Source organism: Mustelus asterias, chromosome 4 (genome assembly GCF_964213995.1).
Source record: "Mustelus asterias chromosome 4, sMusAst1.hap1.1, whole genome shotgun sequence".
Classification (NCBI taxonomy): Eukaryota; Metazoa; Chordata; class Chondrichthyes; order Carcharhiniformes; family Triakidae; genus Mustelus; species Mustelus asterias.
In genome coordinates this window covers 50,689,716-50,716,912 of record NC_135804.1, presented here as the reverse complement: position 1 = coordinate 50,716,912, position 27,197 = coordinate 50,689,716, and the positions used below count along the sequence as shown (strand labels likewise).

The window sequence follows — 27,197 nt, the reverse complement described above, 5'->3', positions numbered from 1 at the left end:
TTTAAGAGCCGTGGGGTTATGCTGCAACTGTACAGGAGCTTGGTGAGACCACATTTGGAATATTGTGTGCAGTTCTGGTCACCTCACTATAAGAAGGATGTGGAAACGCTGGAAAGAGTGCAGAGGAGATTTACCAGGATGCTGCCTGGTTTGGAGTGTCGGTCTTATGAGGAAAGGTTGAGGGAGCTGGAGCTGTTCTCTCTGGAGCGGAGGAGGCTGAGGGGAGACTTAATAGAGGTTTATAAAATGATGAAGGGGATAGATAGAGTGAACGTTCAAAGACTATTTCCTCGGGTGGATGGAGCTATTACAAGGGGGCATAACTATAGGGTTCATGGTGAGAGATATAGGAAGGATATCAGAGGTAGGTTCTTTACGCAGAGAGTGGTTGGGGTGTGGCATGGACTGCCTGCAGTGATAGTGGAGTCAGACACTTTAGGAACATTTAAGCGGTTATTGGATAGGCACATGGAGCACACCAGGATGATAGGGAGTGGGATAGCTTGATCTTGGTTTCAGATAAAGCTCGGCACAACATCGTGGGCCGAAGGGCCTGTTCTGTGCTGTACTGTTCTATGTTCTAGTTCCAGAGTTGTTGGTAAATGGCCTTCCACTCTGCACGGAAGTAGACACTGGAGCGTCAACCACTGTGATTGGAGAACATCCATATAAATATTTAGAGGGCTGTATCCAAGAGATGAGCTTGAATGACACCTTGGCGAGGTTAGCTACATATATGGGAATATCCTTAAAAATATTGGGAATAACATCCATGCTCATGATATATTGGCATTAATCGGCTCAACTACCTATCATTCGTCGGAAGGGCCAGGGGCCCAGTCTATTGGGACAAGATTGGTTGAGCCAGATAAAATTAAATTGGCTGGCGATCTTCAGCGTGAGCGACAACAGTTTTAAAAAGAGGCTTTAAGGAAATACAGAGGTTTTTTGTTATGAGCCAAGATCAAGTTAATTTGGACTTAACACCCAAATTTTTTAGTGCCTGGCTGGTGCCCTATGCTTTGCATGAATGAGTTGAGATGGAGTTGGAGGAGTTAAAAGAGTTGGGAATAATAAGGCCAGTTCAATTCTCAGTAGGTGGCCTCCGTTGTTTCCATGGTGAAGCCAGATAGAACGGTTCGCATTTGCAGAGCTTGTGAATTAACTGCAAACCAGGTGGCCAAGGTGGATGCTTATCCAATCCCAAAGAATGAGGATTTATACGCAAAGTTAACAGGAGGAGAAAGAATTACCAAACTTGCCATGAGTACCAGCAGTTGAAGCTAGATGAGAATTCAAGTACATGATGATAAGTACACATAAGCATCTGTACCAGTACACCCCAGTTGTCCTTTGGCATTTTATCAGCCGTTTTCCAACAAACCATGGCGAGTTTACTGCAGGATGTACCTAAGTTATACCTTGCTGTACCTCAGTGATGTGCTGGAGGTGGGCTCTGACACAAATGTTTGATTCCCTTCTGTCCACGGGGAAAGTGCCAGAGGGCTGCAGGATGGCTAATATGGTTCCACTTTTCAAGAAGGGTGGCAGAGGTGAACCAGGAAATTACAGACCGGTGAGTCTCACATCAGCAGTAGGGAAACTATTGGAGAAAATTATGAAGAGAGGATTCATATCCACTGGAAAAGGCATGGGTTAATTAGGGATGGCTTTGTCCAGAGGTGGTGGGGGGGGGGGATCTTGTCTAACAAATTTGTTAAATGTGATCAAGTGTGTGGATCTGGGAAGTTCAGTTAATGTAGTTTATATGGATTTTAGCAAAGCTTTTGACAAGGAGACTGATTAAGAAGGTTAAAGCACATAGAATTCAGGGAAACTTTGCGAGATGAATCAGAAACTTGCTTAGTAATAGGACGCAAAGGGTAGCGGTTTGAGTGACTGGATGCCAGTGTCCAGTGGTGTACCTCAAGGATCAGTACTGGGACCCTTATTGTTTGTTATATACATAAATGACATAGATGAAAATGTGGGGGGAATGATAAGCAGATGACACCAAGATTGTTTGGTTAATAGTGCAGAAGACAGTTATAGGTCATAGATGGTTTGGTCAGATGGGCAGAGCTGTGGCAGATGGTATTTAAGATGAGTGCGAGATGATGAACTTTAGAAGAAAAAACAAGACGAGGGAGTATTTAATAAATGGCAGGACACTGGGAAGCTCGGAGGAACCGAGGGATCTTGGGGGTAATTATTCACAGATCCCTGAAGTGGGCAGAGCATGTGAATAGGATAGTGAAGAAGGCATATGGGATATTTGCTTTCATAAAGTAAAAGTTTATTTATTAGTCACAGGTAAGGCTTTCATTAACATTGCAATGAAGTTACTGTGGAATTCCCCTAATCGCCACGTTCCAGCACCTGTTCGGGTCAATGCACCCCCCCAGCACATCTTTTAGACTGTGGGAGGAAACCGGAGCACCCGGAGGAAACCCATGCAGACACGGGGAGAACGTGCAAACTCCACACAGACAGTGACCCAAGCCGGGAATCGAACCCAGCTCCCTGGCACTGAGAGGCAGCAGTGCTAACCACTATGCCATCGTGCTGCCATCAGTTGTGTTATAGAGTATAAGAGCAAGGTAGTAATATTGGAGTTATACAGAGCTTTGGTTAGGCCACAGCTGGAGTTCTGTGTGCAGTTCTGGTCATCTCACGATAGGAAGGGTGTGATAGCACTAGAGGAGGTACAGAGGAGGTTTACCAGGATGTTGCCTGGGATAGAGCATTTGAGCTATAAGGAGAGACTGGATAAGCTTGGATTGTTTTCTTTAGAGCAGAGCAGGCTAAGGGGGAGAACATGATTGAGGTGTATAAGATTATGAGGGCTTTGGACAGGGTGAGTAGGGAGTAGCTGCTCTTGGTTGAGGGGTCAGTTATACAAGGGGGCAAAGTTTTAGGAAAAGGAGCAGGAGATTCAGAGGGGATTTTAGAAAAATGTTTTCACTTGGAGGATGTGGGAATCTGGAATGCACTGTCTGGGAAGGTAGTCAAGGCCAGAAACCTTACAACCTTTAAAAACATTTGTAGGAGCACTTGAAATATCGTGATGTGGAAGTGCCGGCGTGGAATGGGGTGGGCACAGTAAGAAGTCACACAACACCAGATTAAAGTCCAACAGGGTTTATTTGAAATCGCAAGCTTTCGGAGCGCTGCTCCTTTATCATCACTCACCTTATTACTGGACACCAGCAGGTACTGATTGTAGAAACAGCAGAGGACAGCTGACCAAAGAGTGAGGTCCTCTTGTAACTTTATACTTAGCCATGAAAGAAGGTTGCTGGCATTACACTACGGGCTGTATGAGGTATTGGTTGACTTGCCAAGGAGTTTCACCTAACAACTTTTATGATGTGATTCTGTACTTTATCAGAGCACTGCAGTCTACATGTAGAGTATGTTTATCTTCAGGAATGCTGCAGCTGGACCCATACAAGCTATTTTCATGTTTGCATGCTTCTGAATTTGGGAAAATAAAACCCGCTAAAAGGGAAGGACTAATGAGATTCCATAGATAATGAAAGACATCCGGGAGCAATTGAGGACTAGAAAGGAGGCATACTTTCAATATATAGACAGTTGAGGTGTGCATGATGATTAAAACAATACTGAGAGGTTAGGAGGAAAGTAGAAAAAACTGAGGCAAAGAAAATCAATTAAATTAAAGAACATAAAATGAAAAAGTAAAATATTTTACAGGCATCTCAATGATAAAAGGAAATATGATGGGAATAGAACCATTTAAGGTATAGACATGATAGCACAGGTAATGATAGATGGCAGAAATATTAAATAATTATTTGCTTTAGTATTGATCAGTAACTAGAACATGGAGATGTGTCATTGAGTGATGAAATGAGTAATCGGAGAAGTGGATTTAATTTTTTTTAAAGGATATATTGAACAAAGTCTGAAAGAGGATAAAACCCCTGGTCTGGATGGATTGCATTATTGATCTTAAAAGAATCTAAGGAACAGATAACAGAGACATTACAACATGTATGTAATAATTTATTAGAAAAACGTGTAGCGCCAGAGGAATAGGGGATAGCTAATATAATTCCTATTGTTAAGAAGAGTGGCAGAATGTGTCATCAGTGGTCGGAAAAATAATGGAATCCTTACTAGAGGCTAGAATTGAAGACCACCCAGAAATAAGAAATATAATAATGAATAGTCTGCAAGGATTTCAAAAGGGAAAATACCAATCTTACTGAATTATTTGAGGAAATAACAGCGAACAGACAGTGGTAATTAGTAGATGTAATTTATCTGGAATTTCAGAAGGCCTTTGATAAGGTGCCCCATAATAGATTGATGAATAAGGTCAGCAAATGTGAAGTCGGGGGACAAGTGGCAGAATGGATTGTTAGCTGGCTTCGAAAGAGAAAGCAAAGAGTGGGAAACAGGTAGTTATTCAGAGTGGCAGAAAGTAGAAAGCTGTGTTCCACAATGAGCAGTGTTGGGACCACTGCTGTTAGCAATTTATATTAACAGTTTGGACTTTGGAATCAAACACAGAATTTTTAAATTTCCAGTTGACACCAAATTGGGGATAATAGTAAACACTGTGGAGGATGACATTAACAGAATGGGAAAATAATTGTCAAATTAAGTTCAACACAGGTAAATGTGGGGTAGTATCTTTTTAGCAGGAAGAACAGGGAGGTCACATTCCTTGGAAGGTATTAGGCAGGAACTCAGAAATCTCAGAAACCCTACAGTACAGAAAGAGGCCATTTGGCCCATCGAGTCTGCACCGACCACAATCCCACCCAGGCCCTACCCCCATATCTCTACATATTTACCCACTAATCCCTCTAACCTACACATCTCAGGGCACTAAGGGCAATTTTTAGCATGGCCAATCAATCTAACCTGCACATCTTTGGACTGTGGGAGGAAACCGGAGCACCCGGAAGAAACCCACGCAGACACGAGGAGAATGTGCAAACTCCACACAGACAGTGACCTAAGCCGGGAATCAAACCCAGGTCCCTGGAGCTGTGAAGCAGCAGTGCTAACCACTGTGCTACCGTGCCGCCCTGGTAGCAATCAGGGAACTGAAGAATGTAGGTTGGGGGCAGATGTTTGAGGGCAAATCAACATCTGGCATGTGGGAGGCTTTCAAGCGCAAGTTGATAGGGATTCAGGACCGGCACATTCCTGTAAGGATGAAGGATAAGTATGGCAAGTTTTGGAAACCTTGGATAATGAGAGATATTGAGAGTCTAGTCAAAGAGAAAAAGGAAGCATTTGTCAAAGCTAGGAGGCTGGGAACACACGAAGCAAGTGCAGAATACAAGGAAAGTAGAAAGAAAGTAGAAAGAAGAGCTAAAAGGGGTCATGAAAAAGCATTGGCCAGCAGGATTAAGAAAACTCCCAGGCTTTTTACACATATATAAAGAGCAAGAGGGTAGCCAGGGAGAGGGTTGGCCCACTCAAGGACAGGAAAGGGAATCTATGTGTGGAGCCAGAGGAAATGGGCGAGGTATTAAATGAGTACTTTACGTCAGTATTCACCAAAGAGAAGGACTTGGTGGATGATGAGTCTGCGAAAGGATGTGTAGATAGTTTGAGTCATGTTGAGATCAAAAAGGAGGAGGTATTGGGGTTCTTGAGAAACATCAAGGTAGACAAGTCTCCAGGGCCTGATGGGATACACCCCAGAATACTGAGAGAGGCAAGAGAGGAAATTGCTGGGGCCTTGAGAGAAATCTTTGTATCCTCACAGGCTACAGGGGAGGTCCCAGAGGATTGGAGAATAGCCAATGTTGTTCCTTTGTTTAAGAAGGGTAGCAAGAATAATCCAGGTAATTACAGGCCGGTGAGCCTTACATCAATGGTAGGGAAATTATTGGAGAGGATCCTTTGAGACAGGATTTATTCCCACTTGGAAATAAGTGGACGTATTAGTGAGAGGCAACATGGTTTTATGAAGGGGAGGTCGTGTCTCACGAACTTGATCGAGTTTTTCGAGGAAGTGACGAAGGTGATTGAGGGTAGGGCAGTAGATGTTGTCTACATGGACTTCAGTAAGGCCTTTGACAAGGTCCCTCATGGCAGACTGGTGCAGAAGGTGAAGTTGCGTGGGATCAGAGGTGAGCTGGCAAGGTGGATACAAAACTGGCTCGGTCAAAGAAGACAGAAGGTAGTAGCGGAAGGGTGCGTTTCTGAATGGAGGGCTGTGACAAGTGGTGTTCCTCTGGGATCAGTGCTGGGACCTTTGCTGTTTGTAATATATATAGAAATGATTTGGAGGAAAATGTAACTGGATTGATTAGTAAGTTTGCGGATTTGCAGATAGCGATGAGGATCATCAGAGGATACAGCAGGATATAGATCAGTTGGAGACTTGGGCGGAGAGATGGCAGATGGAGTTTAATCCGGACAAATGTGAGGTAATGCATTTTGGAAGGTCTAATACAAATAGGAAATATACAGTAAATGGCAGAACCCTTAAGAGTATTGATAGGCAAAGGGATCTGGGTGTACACAGGTACACAGGTCACTGAAAGTAGCAATGCAGGTGGAGAAGGTAGTCAAGAAGGCATACGGCATGCTTGCCTTCATTGGCCGGGGTATTGAGTTTAAAAATTGGCAAGTCATGTTGACGCTTTATAGAACCTTAGTGAGGCCACACTTGGAACATAGTGTTCAATTCTGGTCGCCACAGCAGGATGTGGAGGCTCTGGAGAGGGTACAGAAAAGATTTACCAGGATGTTGCCTGGTATGGAGGGCATTAGCTATGAGGAGAGGTTGGAGAAACTTGGTTTGTTCTCACTGGAGCGACGGAAGTTGAGGGGAGACCTGATAGAAGTCTACAAGATTATGAGAGGCATGGACAGAGTGGATAGTCAGAAGCTTTTTCCCAGGGTGGAAGAGTCAATTACTAGGGGGCATAGGTTTAAGGTGCGAGGGGCAAGTTTTAAACGAGATGTACGAGGCAGATGTTTTATACAGAGTAGTGAGTGCCTGGAACTCGTTGCCGGGGGAGGTAGTGGAAGCGGAAACGGTAGTGACTTTTAAGGGGTGTCTTGACAAGTACATGAATGAGATGGGAATAGAGGGATATGGCCCCCGGAAGCGTCGGGGGTTTTAGTTAAGTCAGGCAGCATGGTCGGTGCAGGCTTGGAGGGCCGAAGGGCCTGTTCCTGTGCTGTAATTTTCTTTGTTCTTTCTTGTTCTTTGTATGAGTCTTGGTGGGGTAGAGGAACAAAGGGATCTCTGGATATAAGTAATATCAATCACTAAAGGTTGCGCCACAGTTAGCAAGACCATGAAAAAGCAAACCAAGCACTAAATTTTATTTCCAGAGTGGTAGAAGATAGGACTTGACAAGAGGATGTGGAGAGGATGTTTCATCTTGTGGGACAATCTAGAGCCAGGGGTCACTGTTTAAAAATAAGTAGTCCCTCTTTTACGACAGACATGAGAATTTCTTTTCCTTTGAGGATCATGAGTCTTTAGATGTCTCTTTTTCAAAAGAAGGTCGAAGCAAAATCTTTGAATATTTTAAGGCAGAGCTAGATAGATTCTCGATTAACAAGTGGGTGAAAGGTTATTGATGGCAGGATTGTGAAGCTGAGGTTACAATTGGATCAGCCACAATCTCATTAAATGGCAGAGCAGGCTCGAAGGGCAGAGTGGCCTACTCCTAATTTATATGTTCATTTGTATGTTAATGTATGTACTGAAAAGTATGATAAAGCAATGCTAACTCTGAATTGAACCTGGTTAGCCCACACTTAAGGGTGGGTACATTGTGCTGTTCTGGTTGCCATATTATGAAAAGGATGTATGTGCACTGAAGAGAGTACAGAGAAGATTTAGAAGGATGATACCAGAAATGCATGAGCACACATATCGGGAAATCTTATCTTAGGCTGGATCTTATCTCTCCAAAAAGCAGAAGGCTGGGTGTTGACTTAATAGAGTTATTTAAGATTATGAAAGGTTTTAATAGAAACCATCAACATAAGTATTCAGAAACAACTTCTGAACATGTGCGCACATATACAGTAGCAGCCATTAGTATTAGACCAGCATATGTGGGGGAAGGGATGAGATGGTTATGATGCAAAATTCAGGTGCATAAAGATGGGAGGAAACTTGAGTGAAGCACAGACACCAGCATGGATTGGTTGGACTTGTTTCTGTGCCATAGATCCTACATATGTAAAATTCAACATTCTGTTTTATCACTCATTTCGTTTTTGCAAATGAATGCACTCTAAGGCCGGAACTCTACCACCTTGCCCGCCACAGAATCGGTGCAGGCGAGGGTCCGACAACGGAAATCTCCGTTGACCTGTGGTGGGAATTTCTGGTCTTGGCCAAGCGAGGCCATAAAATCCTGCCCTAAATGTCTATCAACAATATATACGCAAAACATGTTGATGGAAGTACAGGGCTACCAAACATGGCAGTGAAGCAGTTTCATCCAGACTGTAGTCCTCTTTATGATTGCCGAAGTTGATACAAAACCTGCAAAAACTGTTGCATTTCACATTTTGCACTGCAGTATCGCTCCCATTCCTGTTCCGTGACACAGCTCAGGAGCAATGAGTTTGGCTTATGAAGGGAAGAAAGACAGTGAGATGAGGTGTTGGGTTATCCTGCACGGTTGGGGTTTGGGATATTGTTGGTGGGAGCCAATAAAGGGGTGAATGAAACTATTTTGAGTAAATAGTGAAAAGATTACAAGAAGTGGGCAAATGCAGAACAGTGAAGACTGAAAATTCTCCCTGCACACACTGATCTGCATGCCCTAATTTTACATCACAGGTCAAATATGTGGAGGAGTGTAATGAGTACGGGCAAGCATTTGCCTACAGTAGTGCAGTGGAGTTGCAAAGAGCACTCCATGTATATTTTTAATAGATTTTACAGAGGAAGCTTGAAACAAGTTCCAGGAGCCTTTTCTGTATATTTAAATCGATCCAAAGTTGATTTGGGGCTGCCTAAAAGCATATGTTTGTGGACAAACAGAATTTAATGTAGATTATGTGCATGGTCTTGCAAAGTAGTATACATTCCGTCTGTTTAATGCTTAGATAAGAGCAATGCATAAACTAATTTCTATCCCAATCTATCCAAATAACTTTTGTTGAATATGGCCCAAACCAAGGTGCCTGATCAGGATGTAATTTGATTCTGATGCCCCTGCTTTAGAAACAATTTCTGGGGTGGAATGGAGAACTTATAACTTAGGAGGGGTTTGTGTATTTTTGATGGGCATGTTTTTTTTGAATGTAAGAATTATCCAATCGTATTTTATTTTATCCACTAGGATTTGATTCAAAAACAAATGCTAAATTAGACACAGAAAAAGGAAGTTTCGATGAAGATACTTTCAACCTACCAGATGATCCTCCAATAACTTCACTGGTTGCACAGTGCATTGTGAGCAAACAAGAATCAGCGTCAGTCAAACATTGTGAGATGGTATCTTCCTTATCGCTTAAACCTAATCTACCAACACTGTCTCAAGAAATCAACTTTGATGTTCTCAATTCTGGGGTAGCATGTTTGACTGGTAGGTACTGATGAAAGTTAATGTTTCTAAATTCCACACATTATGGTAGAGGAGTCCATTGAATGGGTTAGAGCTGTTAGGACATGTGGGTGGACAGATAAATTGCCATGTAAACGAAAGTTTCATACATTGATATATTTGATTAGTTAACTAACCCCTGTGCATAGTTGCATTTCCATTTGTTATTTATAATACTATTTTGAGGCTTGATATTGGAAATTTTATTTTAAGAAGTTGCTTCTTGTATTGATTGAATTTTGAAAAATAATCGAAAGGAAGCATTGGAAATAATGTCACTTTTCTGTTTTGCTTCCTTTGCTTTCCAACCATGTGTTGGAAGCAGTTCACAATGATATGATAGGGGTTGACAAAATGAAGAGAAATTAGGATTCAAGCTCCACTTCTCTGGCAACAGGCCAGTCTGGCACTGTGTGAACCTCGCCTCCTGACATTGGGTCTCATGGCCCTCCCCTTTCTGCATTTACATCTTTGCACACACCTCTCTCTGCTACATAAGTTTTGTTCCCTACATTCTGCAGAGCTCCATGCTGTCTCCAACAGTCCCAAGAGTCAAGAGTTGGTGGCAAAGTGGTAATGTCACTGGACCAGTAATCAAAAGGGCCAGGCTAATGCTTCTGGGACATAAGTTCAAATCCTATTATGGCAGCTGGTGGAATTTAAATTCAATCAATAAATTTGGGATGAAAAACTATTCTGTTATATTGACCATGAAACCATTATCAATTGTCATAATTTAGTAATATCCTTCAGGGAGGGAAATCTGCTGCCTTTATCTGATCTGGCCTATATGTGACACCAAAGCCACAGCAATGTGGTTGACCCTGAAATAGCCTAGCAGGTCACTCAGTTTTATTAAATTACTACAAAGTCTGAAAATAGAAATGAAACCAGGTGGACCATCAGGCAATGACCTAGGCACCAAAAATACCTTCCTTTTATCATCCTGGGCTTGTGCCAAAATTGGGAGAGCTGGGGAGCAGCAACCTGATAATAGTCATATTTTCAGAATCATATCTGACAAAAAATGCCCCAGACTCCACCATTGCCATCTCTGGGTACGCCTTGTCCCACTGAAAGGGCAGGCCCACCAGCAGTTGCAGCCAAATGATATACAGTAGGAGAAAGCGGCTCTGAGTGTCCTCAACATGGACTCCAGATGCCATGAAGTCTCATGGCATCAGGTCTAACCTCCTGCTGGTTACGATCTACAACCTCCTCCTGTGAGCTCCCCTCACCCCTGCCATCCCCACCCTCAGCTGATGAGTCCGTGCACCTCCATGTTGAACACTCTTTCAAAGAAACACTGAAGGTGGCAAGGGCACAGAATGTACTCTGGATGGGGGACTTCAACAGTGTGGCATGGCAGCACCACGACCGACTGAGTCCTAAACAATATAGTTGCTAAACTTAGTCTGTGACAGGTGGTGAGGGAGCCAAAAAGAGGGAAAAGCCTATTTGACCTCGTCCATACCAATCTACCAGCCGCAGATGCATCTAACCATGACGGTAATAGAAGTGGCCATTACACAATTCTTGTAGAGTCAAAGTGTCATTTTCACATTGCGTGTACCCTCGTGTGGTGTAGCATTACCACTGTGCTATTTGGGATAGATTTCAAACAGATTTAGCAACTCAAAAAGGAGCATACGTGAGACATTGTTGGCCATCGGCAGCAGCACCAGAATTGTACTCGATCACAATCTGTAACTTTGTGGTCCGGCATATCCTCCACTCTACCATTACTATCAAGCCAACATGATCATGTCTGATCCTCTATCTCAAACCATAATCCTGCTCTCTCCCCATACCCTTCAGTCCTCAAGGCTGCTCCATTATTCAGCTTGATCAAGGCTGATCCTCTATCTCAAAGCCGTACTCTCTCCCCATACTCCTTGATACCTTTTAGTGTCTAGAAATCAATCTATTTCCTCCTCAATTATATTCAGTGACTTGACATTCACAGCACTCTGTGGTAGAGAACTCCATAGGTTCACCACCCTCTAAATGAAGAAATTTCTCATCAACTGAATTCTAAATGGCCTTACTCCATATCGTGAAACTACTTCTGGACCCCTGCCCCCAAGCCAGGGAAAACATTCATGCATTCAGTCAGCCAGCCCTAAAGAACCTTCCATATTTCTGAGATCCCTTCTCATTCTTCTGAACTCCAGTGAATACAGGCCCAGTCAATCCAATCTCTCTTTATAAAACAGTCCTGCCATCCCAGGAACCAGTCTGGGGAGCTTCACCCTTTATGACAAATATATCCTTTCTTCGGTACGGGGACAAAAACTGCACATAATACTCCAGATATCTTAGAAATCATAGAAACCCTACAGTACAGAAAGAGGCCATTCGGCCCATCGAGTCTGCACCGACCACAATCCTACCCAGGCCCTACCCCCATATCCCTACATATTTTACCCGCTAATCCCTCTAATCTACGCATCCCAGGACACTAAGGGGCAATTTTAGCATGGCCAATCAACCTAACCCGCACATCTTTAGACTGTGGGAGGAAACCGGAGCATCCGGAGACATGAGGAGAATGTGCAAACTCCACACAGACAGTGACCCAAGTCGGGAATTGAACCTGGGCCCCTGGAGCTCTGAGGCAGCAGTGCTAACCACTGTGCCACCATGTCTCGCCAAGGCCATGTAATCAGGCATCCTTGCTCCTGTACTCAAATCCTCTTGCAATCAAGGTCAACATACCATTTGCCTTCCTAGCTGATCGCTACATCTACATGCTTGCTTTCAGTGACCAGTGTACAAGGACACCCATTAGCATTTCCCAATCTATCACCATTAAAATAATACTCTGCCATTCTGTTTGTCTTACTGAGGTGAATAACTTCACACTTATCCGTGTTATCTATGCATCTGTCAAATATTTGCTCACTCACTCAACTTGTCTAAATAGCCTTGAAGCCTCTTTCCATCCTGCTCATCACTCATATTCCCACTTAGTTTTGTGTTGTCAGCAAACTTGGAAATATTACTTTTGGTTCCCTCATCCCAATCTTTGGTATATATTATGAATAGCTGGGGCATATATTATGAATAAATGGGGTAGATTCCTACTCTCCGTTTCCTGTCTGCTAACCAATTCCCATTCCATGCTAATATATTACACCCAATCCCATGTGTTTTAATTTTGCACCTATTATGTGGGACTTTATCAAAAGCTTTCTGAAAATCCAATTACACCACATTCATTGGTTCCCCCTTATCTGTTCTACTAATAGGTTTGTCAAACATGATTTCCCTTTCATAAATCCTTGTTGACTTTGTCTAATCTTTTTTATATTTTCTAAGTGTCCTATTATTGCATCCTTTTCCTTACTATTGATAGGCCAGCTTGTCTGTAGTTCCTGGTTTTATCCCTCCTCCCCTTTTTTAAATAGTGGGGTTATATTTGCACCTTCCATTCTTTAGGGACTGTTCCAGAATCTACGTTATTTTGGAAGATGACAAGCAATGCATCCATATTTCCATGGCCACCACCTTTAGTACCCTGGGATTTAGATTATAAAGCCCTGGGGATTTATCAGCTTTCAGTCCCACTAATTTCTCCAGCACTATTTCCTTCTAATACTAATTTCTTAGAATCCTACAGTGCAGAAGGAGGCCATTCGGTCCATCGAGTCAGCACCAAACACAGTCCCACCCAGGCCCTATCCCCATAACCACATGCGTTTACCCTAGCACCTAACCTGCACATTTTTGGACTGTGGGAGGAAACTGGAGCACCCAGAGGAAACCCACGCAGACATGGGGAGAATGTGTAAACTCCACACAGACAGTGACCCAAGCCGGGAATCAAACCTGGGTCTCTGGTACTGTGAGGCAGCAGTGCTAGCCACCATGCCACCCAATTCCTTTGATTCCTCCTCCTCACTGCTCCCTTGGTTCTCTAACGTTTCTGGAAAATTATTTGTGTCTTCTTCCATGAAGATGGAACTAAAGTAATTGTTTAATTGCTCTGCCATTTCCTTGTTTTCCATTATAAATATTCCTGTTTTGTACCATAAGGGACCTACATTTGTCTTCACTAATCCTTTTCTTCATCATTTGTGACTCCACAGATATTAAAGCAGTCTCTATCCATATGCAGCAATACCTGGGCAACATTCAGACTTGGGCTAATAAGTGGCAAATTACATTCATGCCAGGCCAGTGTTAGGCAATGACCATTTCCAACGAGAGAGAATCAGTCCATCGCCCCATGGCATTCAATTGCACTACCATCGCTGAATCCCCCACTATCAACATCCTGGGGGTTACTTTAGATCACAAAATTAACTGGGCCAACCAGTGCCTGAAAGAGCAGGTCAGAGGCTGGGAACTCTGGTGAGTATCCCAGCTCCTGATTCTCCAAAGCCTGTCCACCATCTACAAGACAGGAGTATGATGTAATACCCTCCACTTAGAGTGCAGCTCCAACTACACTCAAGAAGCTTGACATCATCCAGAACAAAATCCACGAGATTGGCACCCCATCCACCACCTTCAACATTTTCTCCCTCCACCACTGGTGCACAGTGGCAGTAGTGTGCGCCATCTACAAGATGCATTACAGCATCTCACCAAGGCTCCTTTGAGAATACCTTCCAAAACCACAGCCTCTACCACCAAGTAGGACATGGGAATACCATGTTCTCCACCAAGCCACGCAGCATCCTGACTTGGAACTATATTCTTCACTGTTGATGGGTCAAAATCCTAGAATTCCTTTCCTAATAGCATTAAGGGTGTACATATGCTACATGACTGCAGCAGATCAAGAAGCTGGGTTGCCACCACCTTTTCCAAGGACAGTTAGAGTTGGCCAATAAATGCAGGCCTAACGAGTGTTGCCTGTATCCTGTGAAAGAATAGTTTTAAAAAAAGGATAGACAAAGGTAGCCCAGAATATTTTGAGCTACAGAACACATTTATTTAAGCATTTGAGTAATGCATGCGCATTTAACTCGAGGATTATGTATGGTGTTATTACATTCAACAATCCTTTTGGGCAAATTAAGTTGGGATGTTTGGTTTGTCCTTTATACCCTAGTTAAGGGATTTTAAGTAATTGTATGAATTGCTAATATAAATATAAAATTCTGTTTTGCTTCAGGAGCCAAAGATAAGTCTGGTCGTGCAATTGTAATAATAACAACAAGGAACACAATCTGGCTAAATCCACATTGCAACATCTCTGAACTTGTGCGGCTCCTTATCTACTTCTATAGTATTCCCAGGTATTCCAACAGTTGCTTTGCATTTCACTAGCAGTAATTGATTGCCTACGTAGCAGGTTTTGTAGCCCATGCATTATGCAATTAGTTGGACATTTAATGGACTGTGCTACATTGGAGAAATGTAGAATAGATGGACCAAAGGAAGGGGATTTATAAGCTCATCAAGAATCTTGCTGGGGCTATGGAAATGGGATCAAATAGGCAGTCTGAATTTTCAGCTTCAAAAGTGGCAGAACAAGCAAGCTCTCAGGATATAGTACAATTATCATTCTGTAGCAGCTAAAGTGTTTTGAATTTTCATTCCATCAAGCAGGGACATATTGGATGTGCAACCGTATTAGAAGTGAAAGAAAATGAAATGAAAATTTCATGTTATGCTCATTCTATTAAATGTCTTGAAAGATGATCTGAATCCAAAATAATATGCAGATATTTAAGCTATCATTGTGTTGGAAAGTATTGTTACTGATTGAATTGTGAGTTCATGTTGAGTTCAGATTCACACTTTGTCAGCAAGCATCGGTGAATTTCGATTTAACCTCTAGATTTGTTTGAACTACAAGCCGGTGACATGAAAAAAAGGCTAAGTTATATAATCTTAACAATGTAATTTCCAAAATCCTGAAAGTTAATTTTGATTGCATTATATGAATGTTATGTTGCAACAAATGTATTAATTGCCATCTCATTAAGATTTACCATTTTAAAACAAAACCATTATTAAATTAATAAATTTGTGTTTAGATTGGAAATTAATGAAGTTTGGTGAACACCAGTCTTTTTAACAGCTTTAAATTCTGCACTATTTGTAAACACTTTGTTTTTGTTGCCCTGTGTAGTTAATCAAGATGTTAGTTTGAAACAGTGCAAACTTGAATAGCTGATTACTGAATGACCATGTGGCAAAATGACAGTTATCTTCTACGAATGTGTTATGATATTTGTGATCTACTGCAATTTTGTTGACTGCTCTTTAGGCAAGAAATCCAGAGTGCAGGACTAACTATTTTGGTGGATGCTCGGCGTTGCTCTCCTGTACCAGCATTATTTAAAGCTTTCAATAACCTTCAGGTGATACATTTTATAAATACCTTTGAAATTTGCGAAAGTAAATCATTTTGTCCTACAAGGCTGCTGCTTTTTGTCTGAGTTTAATTGTTATAATTTTGTCACAGGTTAATTCTAAATAAAGGTTTGAAGGATAAGGACATATGTTACTTGTGCTTGTGTATATCCTAATACTTTTTAGTTAACAGTCACGAGCATTAAAAGTTTGTGAAATATATACTGTGAAATATAAAGTTATGAACAACTGTCTGAACTAGAATAGGAGTTCCTCAGGGAAGCATCACCGACTTTACCTTCAGTTGTTTCATTAATAAACCTCGCTATATCCTAATGTCAGGAGTTAGCGGATGATACTACAATAGCTCTGTTCAGAATTCCTCTAATAATGAAACAGCCAGTGCTAGCCTGCAGTGAAATTTTAGGGCTCTAATCATTATCCTCCATGTCATCACTGAAGGATTTTCCATTTGACCTCCCTTTACCTGAGTTTAGCTCAGGCTTGTAACTGCCTTGAAGCCAAAGGAAAGTCTGACCTCTTGTCTGGCATTTACCAATTTATTCCATGTCTGGAACTGATGGTTATGGCAGTACTTGAACTGAGCAGGCAAACAAATTCTTGATAGCATTATTGATGACACATTCTGTCATTGTTGTAAACATGAAAAAATGAGGAAGTTAGGAATAAACAGAAAAGTCAGATATAACATCTTAACGCAAAAGATGAAAATAGCAAATAAGTTACCTGGAGTCTGTTGATGCAGACACTAATAAGTTTGGAAGGCAATTAGATGTATTTCTGAAGAGAAAAGCTTGAACGATCTAATGAAACGTGTGCAGGCAAGGCCATTTGGTCATTAGCTGCAACAAGTTCAGTCCTTCATGAGTACTAACCTCACTTTTCCTATCTGAGATACATTTAAATGGCCTTTTGAGCTCATAAATGACATTTGTCAATTTTGTTTACTATCTTATTGCAAAGTAATAAGCATCTCCACTTGTGTTTAACCAAATCAAAAGTACAAATTAAAAATAATTTGGAATACCTAAGTTTTGATTCCTTAAATGCCTTGATAACCATATTGAATTTCTGCTTATTTAAAGCATTAAAATTTGAAAGTTACATTAAACTCCAAGTTTTTAAAAAATGATCAGAAAGTGATACATCTCAAATGACAGGAGAAGAGGAGGAAATTGCAGGTCCCCTAGCAGAGATATTTGAATCATGGTAGTCACTGGTGAGGTGCCTGAAGATTGGAGAGTGGCAAATGTTGTGTCTTTGTTTAAAAAGGGCTGCAGGGAAAAGTCTGGGAACTACAGGCCAGTGAACCTCACATCTGTGGTGGGTAAGTTGGTGGGAGGTATTTTGAGAGACAGGATCTACAGGCATTTAGAGGTGCAAGGACTCTTTAGGGGCAGTCATCATGGCTTTGTGAGTGGAAAATCATGTCTCACCAATTTGATTGAGTTTTTTGAAGGGGTAACCAAGAAGGTAGATGAGGGCAGTGCAGTTGATGTTGTTTAAATGGACTTTAGCAAGGCCTTTGACAAGGTATCGCATGGTAGGTTGTTGCATAAAGTTAAATCTCACAGGATCCAGGGTGAGGTATCTAAATGGATACAAAATTGGCTTCTTGACAAAAGCCAGAGGGTGGTTGTAGAGAGTTGTTTTTCAAACTGGAGGCCTGTGACCAGCGGTGTGCCTCAGGGATCAGTGCTGGGCCCACTGTTATTTGTCATTTATATTAATGATTTGGATGAGAATATAGGAGGCATGGTTAGTAAGTTTGCAGATGACACTAAGATTGGTGGCATAGTGGACAGTGAAGAAAGTTATCTTCGATTGCAACAGGATCTTGATCAATTGGGCCAATGGGCTGACGAATGGCAGATGGAGTTTAATTTAGACAAATGTGAGGTGAAGCATTTTAGTAGATTGAACCAGGGCAGGACTTACTCAGTTAATGGTAGGGCGTTGGGGAGAGTTACAGAACAAAGAGATCTAGTGGTACATGTTCAAAGCTCCTTGTAAATGGAATCACAGGTGGACAGAGTGGTGAAGAAGGCATTCGACATGCTTGGTTTCATCGGTCAGAACATTCAATACAGGAATTGGGACGTCTTGTTGAAGTTGTACAAGACATTAGTAAAGCCACACTTGGAATACTGTGTGCAGTTCTGGTTACCCTATTATAGAAAGGATATTATTAAACTAGAAAGAGTGCAGAAAAGATTTACTAGGATGCTACCGGGACTTGATGGATTGAGTTATAAGGAGAAGCTGGATAGACTGGGACTTTTTTCTCTGGAGCGTAGGAGGCTGAGGGGTGACCTTATAGAGGTCTATAAAATAATGAGGTGCATAGACAAGGTAGATAGTCAATATCTTTTCCCAAAGGTAGGGGAGTCTAAAACTAGAGGGCATAGGTTTAAGGTGAGAGGGGAGAGATACAAAAGTGTCCAGAAGGGTAATTTTTTCAGAGGGTGGTGAGTGTCTGGAACAAGCTGCCAGAGGTAGTAGTAGAGGCGGGTACAATTTTATCTTTTAAAAAGCATTTAGATAGTTACATGGGCATGATGGGTATAGAGGGATGTGGTCCAAATGCGGACAACTGGGATTATTTTAGGGGATTAAAAAAAATGGGCGGCATGGACCTGTTTCCATGCTGTAAACCTCTATGACAAGGCTTTTGAACTTCCTTAAAATTTATTTTTCGGTCAGACCTGTTCTTGTACTATACTATTTAGCATGATTGTAAGCAAACTCGGTGTGGAGATGGGCTGGACTCGACAAAGGACTGTTTTTTGCGGAAGATTGCCTCCCTTTATGTTTTGTGCTAATGGATATATATTTAATATTTTCAAAATAGCGGGCAACAGTTGTTTAAATAATGTACTTTCTATAAAAAATAGTCCCAAGTATTGTGTAAAGTTAGCCAAGAGATACAACATTCCATTGATGAAATTTCATACTTTACAGGGCACAATTCCTAATGCTATCCATACTGTTTTGCTGCTTGTTGAAAGGGAGCTTGCATTCCGATTTGAGAAACCATCATCTATGCAGGTTTGTGTTGAATTTTACAAAATGCCTACCCAACCTTTGTTATCTAATTTAACTTATCTGAAGTAAAATGCGTCCATATGGTATGGTTGGAATTTAAGGTTGGTATTATTGAGGTACAAATTTATACTATGCACACAGTTATGCTCGACAATAGTCTGAATTGCAACATTAAAGTAACAGAACATTTATGTGTTTGGCAAAACACATCTATAAATCATCGATAGACAAATATAAAATCATAAATCTTATTAGGGAAAGTGGGTATACAATGAGTAGATGCTGCTACAAGTACAATAAATGCACTTATCAACGTTTTGGATTCTGTCTCTACACAAAGTTCTTCCATATCCTATTTACTTTGTTGCTTTGATACTAGAATTGAATGCAATTCCCAAAACACGATTGCTAAGGCCCTGACTATTCCTAATATGGCTTGTATATGGAAACCCAGTGCTAACTTTTAAATTTGCAGCTGTTTAGACATTGGGATGGGGAGGTTGATTTGCTGAGATTATTGGGAAGTTAAATAAAATCTGCAATTGGGTAATTCATAACAAATAAATTCTGCACACGGTTAGAAAAATTGAACATTCTAAGTCCTCAATGTAAACAAATTAAAGTGAAGCAAAATTCATGAAGTGGTAAATTTAGCAAAAAAACACATCAAATTACTGGAGCAATTGTGAGCAAAGTGAATAGAATATTTACCATGCCAGGTCAGTTGAATACAACTTAAAAGATTTTATATTGAAATTGTACAACTCACTGGCCATCCATACCAGAGCTTGTATAGTGTAATAAAATAGAAAATACTGGAAGTACTCAGCAATCGGGCAGCACTAGGGAGAGAGAAACATTTGGTTAATGTTTCAGGTATGTGATCTTTCATCGGAACTCTCTTGCAAACTGCATTCAGTAAGGGAAACATTCAAATTATGAAAACAGTGAAGAGAAGAGCAACAAAAGCTATCCTTGCTATTATTCAGCTTTGAAAATAGACATAATTATGTCTATTATACCTTATACAATTCGAGAGACTTTTGGGGAGAATCCCATCTCTCTTTAATGCAACTTTGTTTGAATCACTGATGTGTTTTCTACTCCATAAAAGCAAAGTAGCCTCAGCAAAAGTCATGAATGGCATTCTCTGAAACCTTAAGTCATAGCAGATTAACCCATTCTTGATGTCTATGCAGCCTCTGATATGGTCATTCACACCACCTTTCTTCAATAGGACGGATGCCTAGGACATATGGTTCACAACCTCCAATGTTCTGTTCATCCCCCAACAATCTCGGCATCCTATTCAACTCTGTTCTAACCTTATAACTCTCTTTATCCTCTCCATCACAAAAAACCTCCTATTTTGGTTCCCATAGCATCACTTGCCAAACCTTATTGACAAGTGGAACTTTCATCAATGCCTTTCTCACATCTATGCTTGTACTCCTGGCCGATCTTCCATCCCCCACACTTTGTGAACTGTATATATAAAAGTCACTATCCACATCCTATCCTGCACCCAAGCCATATTTAGCTATCATCCCTGACCTATTTCAGCTCTCAACTCTTGTTCTCATGTTTAGATCCTTGCAACCACTCTTTGTCCCCCATCATTGAACTCTCTAAATGAGATTGGTGTGTGTGACCTTGTGGCAGTTATGTTGTAGATCCATGCTCACTAGAAACTGTATTTAGACTGCCCATACTTATTTTGTCTACAATGAACACGGATAATTATTTAAATCCAGACTAATGAGATAAAAAGAAATCTGAATCTGTATCAATAAGAACAATAATAATTTTCCCATCTTGTTTTTGCTTACACTTTCCTCCGTAAAATCCCATAGACAATACCTGCAGCTATATTGTAGTTGAATAATACACAATACTTTTATTTCTAAATCATCTCAGGCTACTAATCTTTTCCTGAGATTTATACAATAGTAATAAAAAAAACTTTTGCATTAACAGCAGGTCATCTTAACCTCTTGATTAGATTAGTTGCCACTTATTGTTAGATGTTACTCTATTGATCAGTTAAATGCAGATACAAAAATGACCTCCGATTTGATTTGGTCTTCTAACTTTGTTCTTTTCATTGGGAATGAACTTGACACTCAAGTTTGAACAGTTCAGTAGTTTGTGTGCACTTTGTCTCTTCTTCTCCTCATGTTGGTTGAGGAATCAGGGCAACATGGTTATTTTAAGCCTCTATAAAAAGTTACATTTGAGTGCACTCACTTCTATTCCTGCCAATTTTGTGTCAACTTTAAAGTACAATTTCTTGTTTTTAAAGTAACTTGCAAAGTAACTTTTATCGGTTTGATTTGTAGAGCTGAAACAGAATTAAAAGAAAAGCCCGCTGTTAAGAACGATTGAAGTGCTGGTTATAGGGCAGCAAAGCAGTTAGATGTGTGAGAGTATTAGCTTGCTTCATGGATGTGAGTCATGCTGTGATTTTCCATGCAGTAAGTTACCATTCAAAGAGAGTATTGAGCTGAGGCCAGTTAACTCCCCACAAAGGATGGAAGGAAGGAAAACTTAGAAAGTTGCAGAATAACATTAATGAAGGTTTTCTTTGAGTGAGTTGAAGTTCTGTTAACCAGCCAATAGTGGCTGGGATTTTGCGCCCCCATGTGCTGCGGGCATAAATGTCAACGGGGTGCAAAATCTTGAGAAGTAATTAAATGAGATTTGTGCTGGTGAGATCTCGTGATACAAATGCCCCCACACCCCACCAGTCATGTAATGGATTTCCCACTATATAATGACTAGAATCCCATTTAAATACATTTCAATATCATTAACTTGCTCAGCTTCCCACATTCAAATCTCCCCCTTTGCTGACATAACGTTAGCAGCATGGTTTACAACCAGTTTGGAGCAATTTCAACCAGGTGCAGAAAACCCACCAGGGTGCACAGGGAAGTACAGCCCCCAAGGAGAATAAGGACATGCCTGGGCAGTATCTGGCAGTGCCCTGGGCACTGCTCCCTGGCACTATGGGTGCAGTGCTTGGGTACTGCCAGGGGACAGTGTCAGGGTCCTGTCAGAGATAGTGCTGGGGGAGTGCTTCCTCTAGGTGTGTGTGTGGGGAGGGGTGGGAGGGAGATGATCTCTGGTTGTACTTCTCATTCTGTTAGATTGGGATGCCCTTTAAAAAAGGCACCAATATCTTTGGAAGGCCCATGTTGCTGATGGGAACCTGCCCCGCCAATGTGATGGCATAAGACCCACCTCCAACTTTTTTTTTAATTTTAGAAAATACCACCTGAGCCAACACTTGGAAAAATAATGGAAAATTCTGTCCAGTGCCTGATAACAATAATCCAGAAAGGAAAAAAACACACATCTTAAAATTATTAATCTCTGTAGTAACTTTGTGGTTTGTTTGTACAGATGTGTGAAGGTTAATTCTGGTTTATTACTTTAATTATGATGTACAATGAAAACCTTTACAGTGCAATACATGTGCTTAAGTACAAATCAAACTTCCAGGATTTTAAGATTCTCATGGGGGAACTGTAAATTAAAATAACCAAATGACATCAAAGAAGAAGTTATCAACAAGGTTCCAGCTTTTACTTCACATGAATCGTAACTAATACAAATTAAATAGGAATTAAGAGGCAAAATAAAACGGTGAATTTCATTTTAATTGTCGATACAACACAGTCACAAGCACTCACATTACTCCTGCAGACATGTGGCACCACATGCAGTTCTGAAATTCTCTAAATCAGCCTCTGATGCATAGGACCTCTCTCTTTCCCACTCATTCGATTCAGCCCTTGATTCCCACCCACCAACAACTGTATTCTATCTGAGGTCTCCTGAGATAGTTGTCACCTGAAAGGCATACTCCTGTCGGACCTTCTTAGCTAGTTTCAAGACTGTCTTGATGGCATAGATTTCCCAGAGACACCTTTATACAACCCTTTTAATAAACCCCATTAAAGTGTCTGGTCAGCTTTAGCAAGACTCAAACTCAAACAAAGATGCAAAATTATAAAAGTTCTTTTCAAACATCTTGAAAAGCAATTACAGATTCCTCAGACATTTTAAAGAAGTTACAAATTTTCCTTACTTTACTACCTCCAGGTTAAAGGGTGGAACAATATTTCTTGTAGGTAGTTGAGGTATTAAGTTTGGGATGATCCATACATGTTACTGTCGTAACATGAGACTACAATAAAAGTAGTCGAATGCATTGTTTAAAAGAAGGACCTTTGTATAACAAATCTGGTAACCATGAGTTTCAAAACTTTGATGTAGCTTCTCCGTTCTCACAAAGCTGTAATATTACTCATAGTATGTGCTTCTAACCATTTTGAATGCACATCTACAACCACTGAAAGCATATGGTTCTTGAGAGATCCTGCAAAGTCCACATGAAGCCTGGATTACTGATGATCTGGCCATTCCCAAGGATGAAATGTCGTTCTTGTGTGCTTAATCTCACCCCACTTCAGTGGAATTTTGCTGAGCCAGTCACGCCCAGCAAACATAGCCCTTTCTCTTTGACCATAAGGCGACATGCCCTTGCTTCGTGACTATTATATGCAACATGGACTTCCAATGCCCCAAGTAACGGAATGGACTCTCCGATGCATGTTTAATTTCTGTCCACGTAAGGGATGATGCTCTGTTAGAGTCCCACGTCAACTTGTAGGTTTCTTCACCAATAACAGATGCGGAGGTTCCTGTGCCCACCTCTTAATTGATTGGTTTTCATCTGCCACCACTGTAGTATAAATAGGCTCTGCTTGCAGCTCATTAACATTAACGATGTAAGTATGCTCCTGTGCCTGCTCCAAGCTTTCCATGTAGTGTAGCTGCTTGAGGCTTCCTTGAATTTAAATTTTCTTTCTCAGTCTTCACCTTGCATCTCGCATCCTTGCATTTCTTCAGTAAATCCCTTCTTATTGAATTGGTGTGAATCGGTGACAAGCAGCATCCATAAACTTGCAATGATCCGCATAGTATGGCCCTCCACATCTAAAACACACCACTGCTTTCACCTTTCTGCTTGCAGTCTTTTTGTACTTGGTATAGCACTCCCACCTGGCATTAACATTAGTCATCTGAATATCTTTAACATTGCTGGCAGCCATTTCCATGCTTTAAGAAATTTCTGGAGCCTCCTTAAAAGTCAGTATGGCTTCCCCCAACAACCGACACTGAATGTTCCCCGAGTTAATGATGTGGAGATGCCGGCGTTGGACGGGGGTAAGCACAGTAAGAAGTCTCACAACACCAGGTTAAAGTCCAACAGGTTTATTTGGTAGCACAAGCCACAGGCTTTCGGAACGCTGCCCCTTCATCAGGTGAGTGGGAGTTCTGTTCACAAACAGGGCATATAAAGACACAAACTCAATTTACAAAATAATGGTTGGAATGCGAGTCTTTACAGGTAATCGAGTCTTAAAGGTACAGACAATGTGAGTGGAGAGAGGGTTAAGCACAGGTTAAAGAGATATATGTATTGTCGCCAGCCAGGACAGTTAGAGATTTTGCAAGCCCAGGCAAGTCGTGGGGGGTTACAGATAGTGTGACATGAACCCAAGATCCTGGTTGAGGCCGTCCTTGTGTGCGGAACTTGGCTATCAGTCTCTGCTCAGCAACTCTGCGTTGTGTGTTGTGAAGGCCGCCTTGGAAAACGCTTGCCTGAAGATCAGAGGCCGAATGCCCGTGACCGCTGAAGTGTTCCCCAACAGGAAGAGAACACTCTTGCCTGGTGATTATCGAGCGGTGTTCATTCATCTGTTGTCGTAGCGTGTGCATAGTCTCCCCAATGTATCATGCCTCGGGACATCCTTTTCTGCAGTGTATCAGGTAGACAACGTTGGCCAAGTTGCAAGTTTATGTACTGTGTACCTGGTGGATGGTGTTCTCTTTTGAGATGATGGCATCCGTGTCGATAATTCGACACATCTTGCAGAGGTTGCTGTGGCAAGGTTGTGTGGTGTCGTGGTCACTGTTCTCCTGGGTAGGTTGCTGCAGGCAATGGTCTGTTTGAGATTGTAGGGTTGTTTGAAGGCAAGAAGTGGGGGTGTGGGGATGGCCTTGGCGAGATGTTCGTCTTCATCGATGATATGTTGAAGGCTCCGGAGAAGATGTCGTAGCTTCTCAGCTCTGGGGAAATACTGGACGACGAAGGGTACTTTGTCTGCCATGTCCCATGTTTGTCTTCTGAGGAGGTCAGTGCAGTTTTTCGCTGTGACACATCGGAACTGTCGGTGGGTTGAGCACCATATCCTGTTCTTATGAGGGCATCTTTCAGCGTCTGTAGGTGTCTGTTGCGATCCTCCTCATCTGAGCCGATGCTATGTATACGGAGGGCTTGTCCATAGGGGATGGCTTCTTTAACGTGTTTAGGGTGGAAGCTGGAGAAGAGGAGCATCGTGAGGTTATCCGTGGGCTTGCGGTACAGTGAGGTGCTGAGGTGACCGTCCTTGATGGAGATGCGTGTGCCCAAGAATGCAACCGATTCCGGAGAGTAGCCCATGGTGAGTCTGATGGTGGGATGGAACTTGTTGATGTCATCATGTTGTTGTTTCAGTGATTGCTCACCATGAGTCCATTGGAAGAAAATGTCATCGATGTATCTAGTGTACAGCATCGGTTGAGGGTCCTGTGCGGTGAAGAGGTCTTGTTCGAACTTGTACATGAAGATGTTGGCATATTGAGGTGCGAATTTGGTCCCCATCGCTGTTCTGTGTGTCTGGATGAAGAACTGGTTGTTGAAGGTGAAGACATTGTGGTCCAGGATGAAGCAGATGGGTTGTAAAACTGCATCTGGAGATTGGCAGTTACGTCGAGGGCATCCTGAAACCCATTGTACAAAGAACCCCCAGCTTTTGTCGCGACACTACGGACTTCCTACAGAAATTCAGCACACAGAGCAGTTGAACCAGGAGCACTCCTCGTCACAATGGATGTCTCTGCACTCTATGCCACCATCCCCCACGAAGATGGCATGGCTGCAACTGCCTCAGTACTCAACGCTGACAACTGCCAATCTCCACTTGCAATTTTACAACTCATCCGCTTCATCCTGGACCACAATGTCTTCACCTTCAACAGCCAGTTCTTCATCCAGACACACGGGACAGCCATGGGGGCCAAATTCGCACCTCAATATGCCAACATCTCCATGCACAGGTTCGAACAAGACCTCTTCACTGCACAGGACCTTCAAGCGATGCCAAACACTAGACACATTGATGACATTTTCTTCCTTTGGATTCATGGTGAACAATCACTGAAACAACTATACGATGACATCAACAAGTTCCATCCCACCATCAGACTCGCCATGGACTACTCTCCGGAATCGGTTGCATTCTTGGACACATGCATCTCCATCAAGGATGGTCACCTCAGCACTTCACTGTACCACAAGCCCACGGATAGCTTCACGGTGCTCCTCTTCTCCAGGTTGCACCCGAAACATAATAAAGAGGCCATCCCCTACGGACAAGCCCTCCGTTTACATAGGATCTGCTCAGATGAGGAGGATCACAACAGACACCTCCAGACGCTGAAAGATGCCCTCATAAGAACAGGATATGGTGCTCGACTCATCGATCGACAGTTCCGACGTGCCACAGTGAAAAACCGCACTGATCTCCTCAGAAGACAAACACGGGACACGGCAGACAGAGTACCCTTCGTTGTCCAGTACTTCCCCTGAGCGGAGAAGCTACGACATCTTCTCCGGAGCCTACAACATTTCATCGATAAAGACAAACATCTTGCCAAGGCCATCCCCACACCTCCACTACTTGCCTTTAAACAACTGCACAATCTCAAACAGACCATTGTCTGCAGCAAACTACTCAGCCTTCAGGAGAACAGTGACCACGACACCACGCAACCCTGCCACAGCAACCTCTGCAAGACGTGCCAGATCATCGACACAGATGCCATCATCTCACATGAGAACACCATCCACCAGGTACATGGTACATACACTTGCAACTTAGCTAACGTTGTCTACCTGATACGCTGCAGGAAAGGATGTCCCGAGGCATGGTACATTGGGGACGTGCCACAGTGCCAATCTCCAGATGCAGTTTTACAACCCATCCGCTTCATCCTGGACCACAATGTCTTCACCGTCAACAACCAGTTCTTCATCCAGACACACAGAACAGCGATGGGGACCAAATACGCACCTCAATATGCCAACATCTTCATGTACAAGTTCGAACAAGACCTCTTCACCGCACAGGA

At 42.1% G+C, this 27,197-nt stretch overlaps 1 protein-coding gene across 1 annotated transcript in view; it reads left to right on the top strand.

Moving 5' to 3' along the window:
• plekhg4 (pleckstrin homology domain containing, family G (with RhoGef domain) member 4) overlaps nucleotides 1-27,197 on the top strand; it is a 213,957-nt gene that overhangs the window by 55,554 nt on the left and 131,206 nt on the right. Inside the window, exons 4-7 of the mRNA XM_078210999.1 lie at nucleotides 9,312-9,557; nucleotides 14,701-14,824; nucleotides 15,802-15,895; nucleotides 18,870-18,956. Coding sequence (XP_078067125.1) covers nucleotides 9,312-9,557; nucleotides 14,701-14,824; nucleotides 15,802-15,895; nucleotides 18,870-18,956 — 551 coding nt within the window. The remainder of the gene's footprint in view (nucleotides 1-9,311; nucleotides 9,558-14,700; nucleotides 14,825-15,801; nucleotides 15,896-18,869; nucleotides 18,957-27,197) is intronic.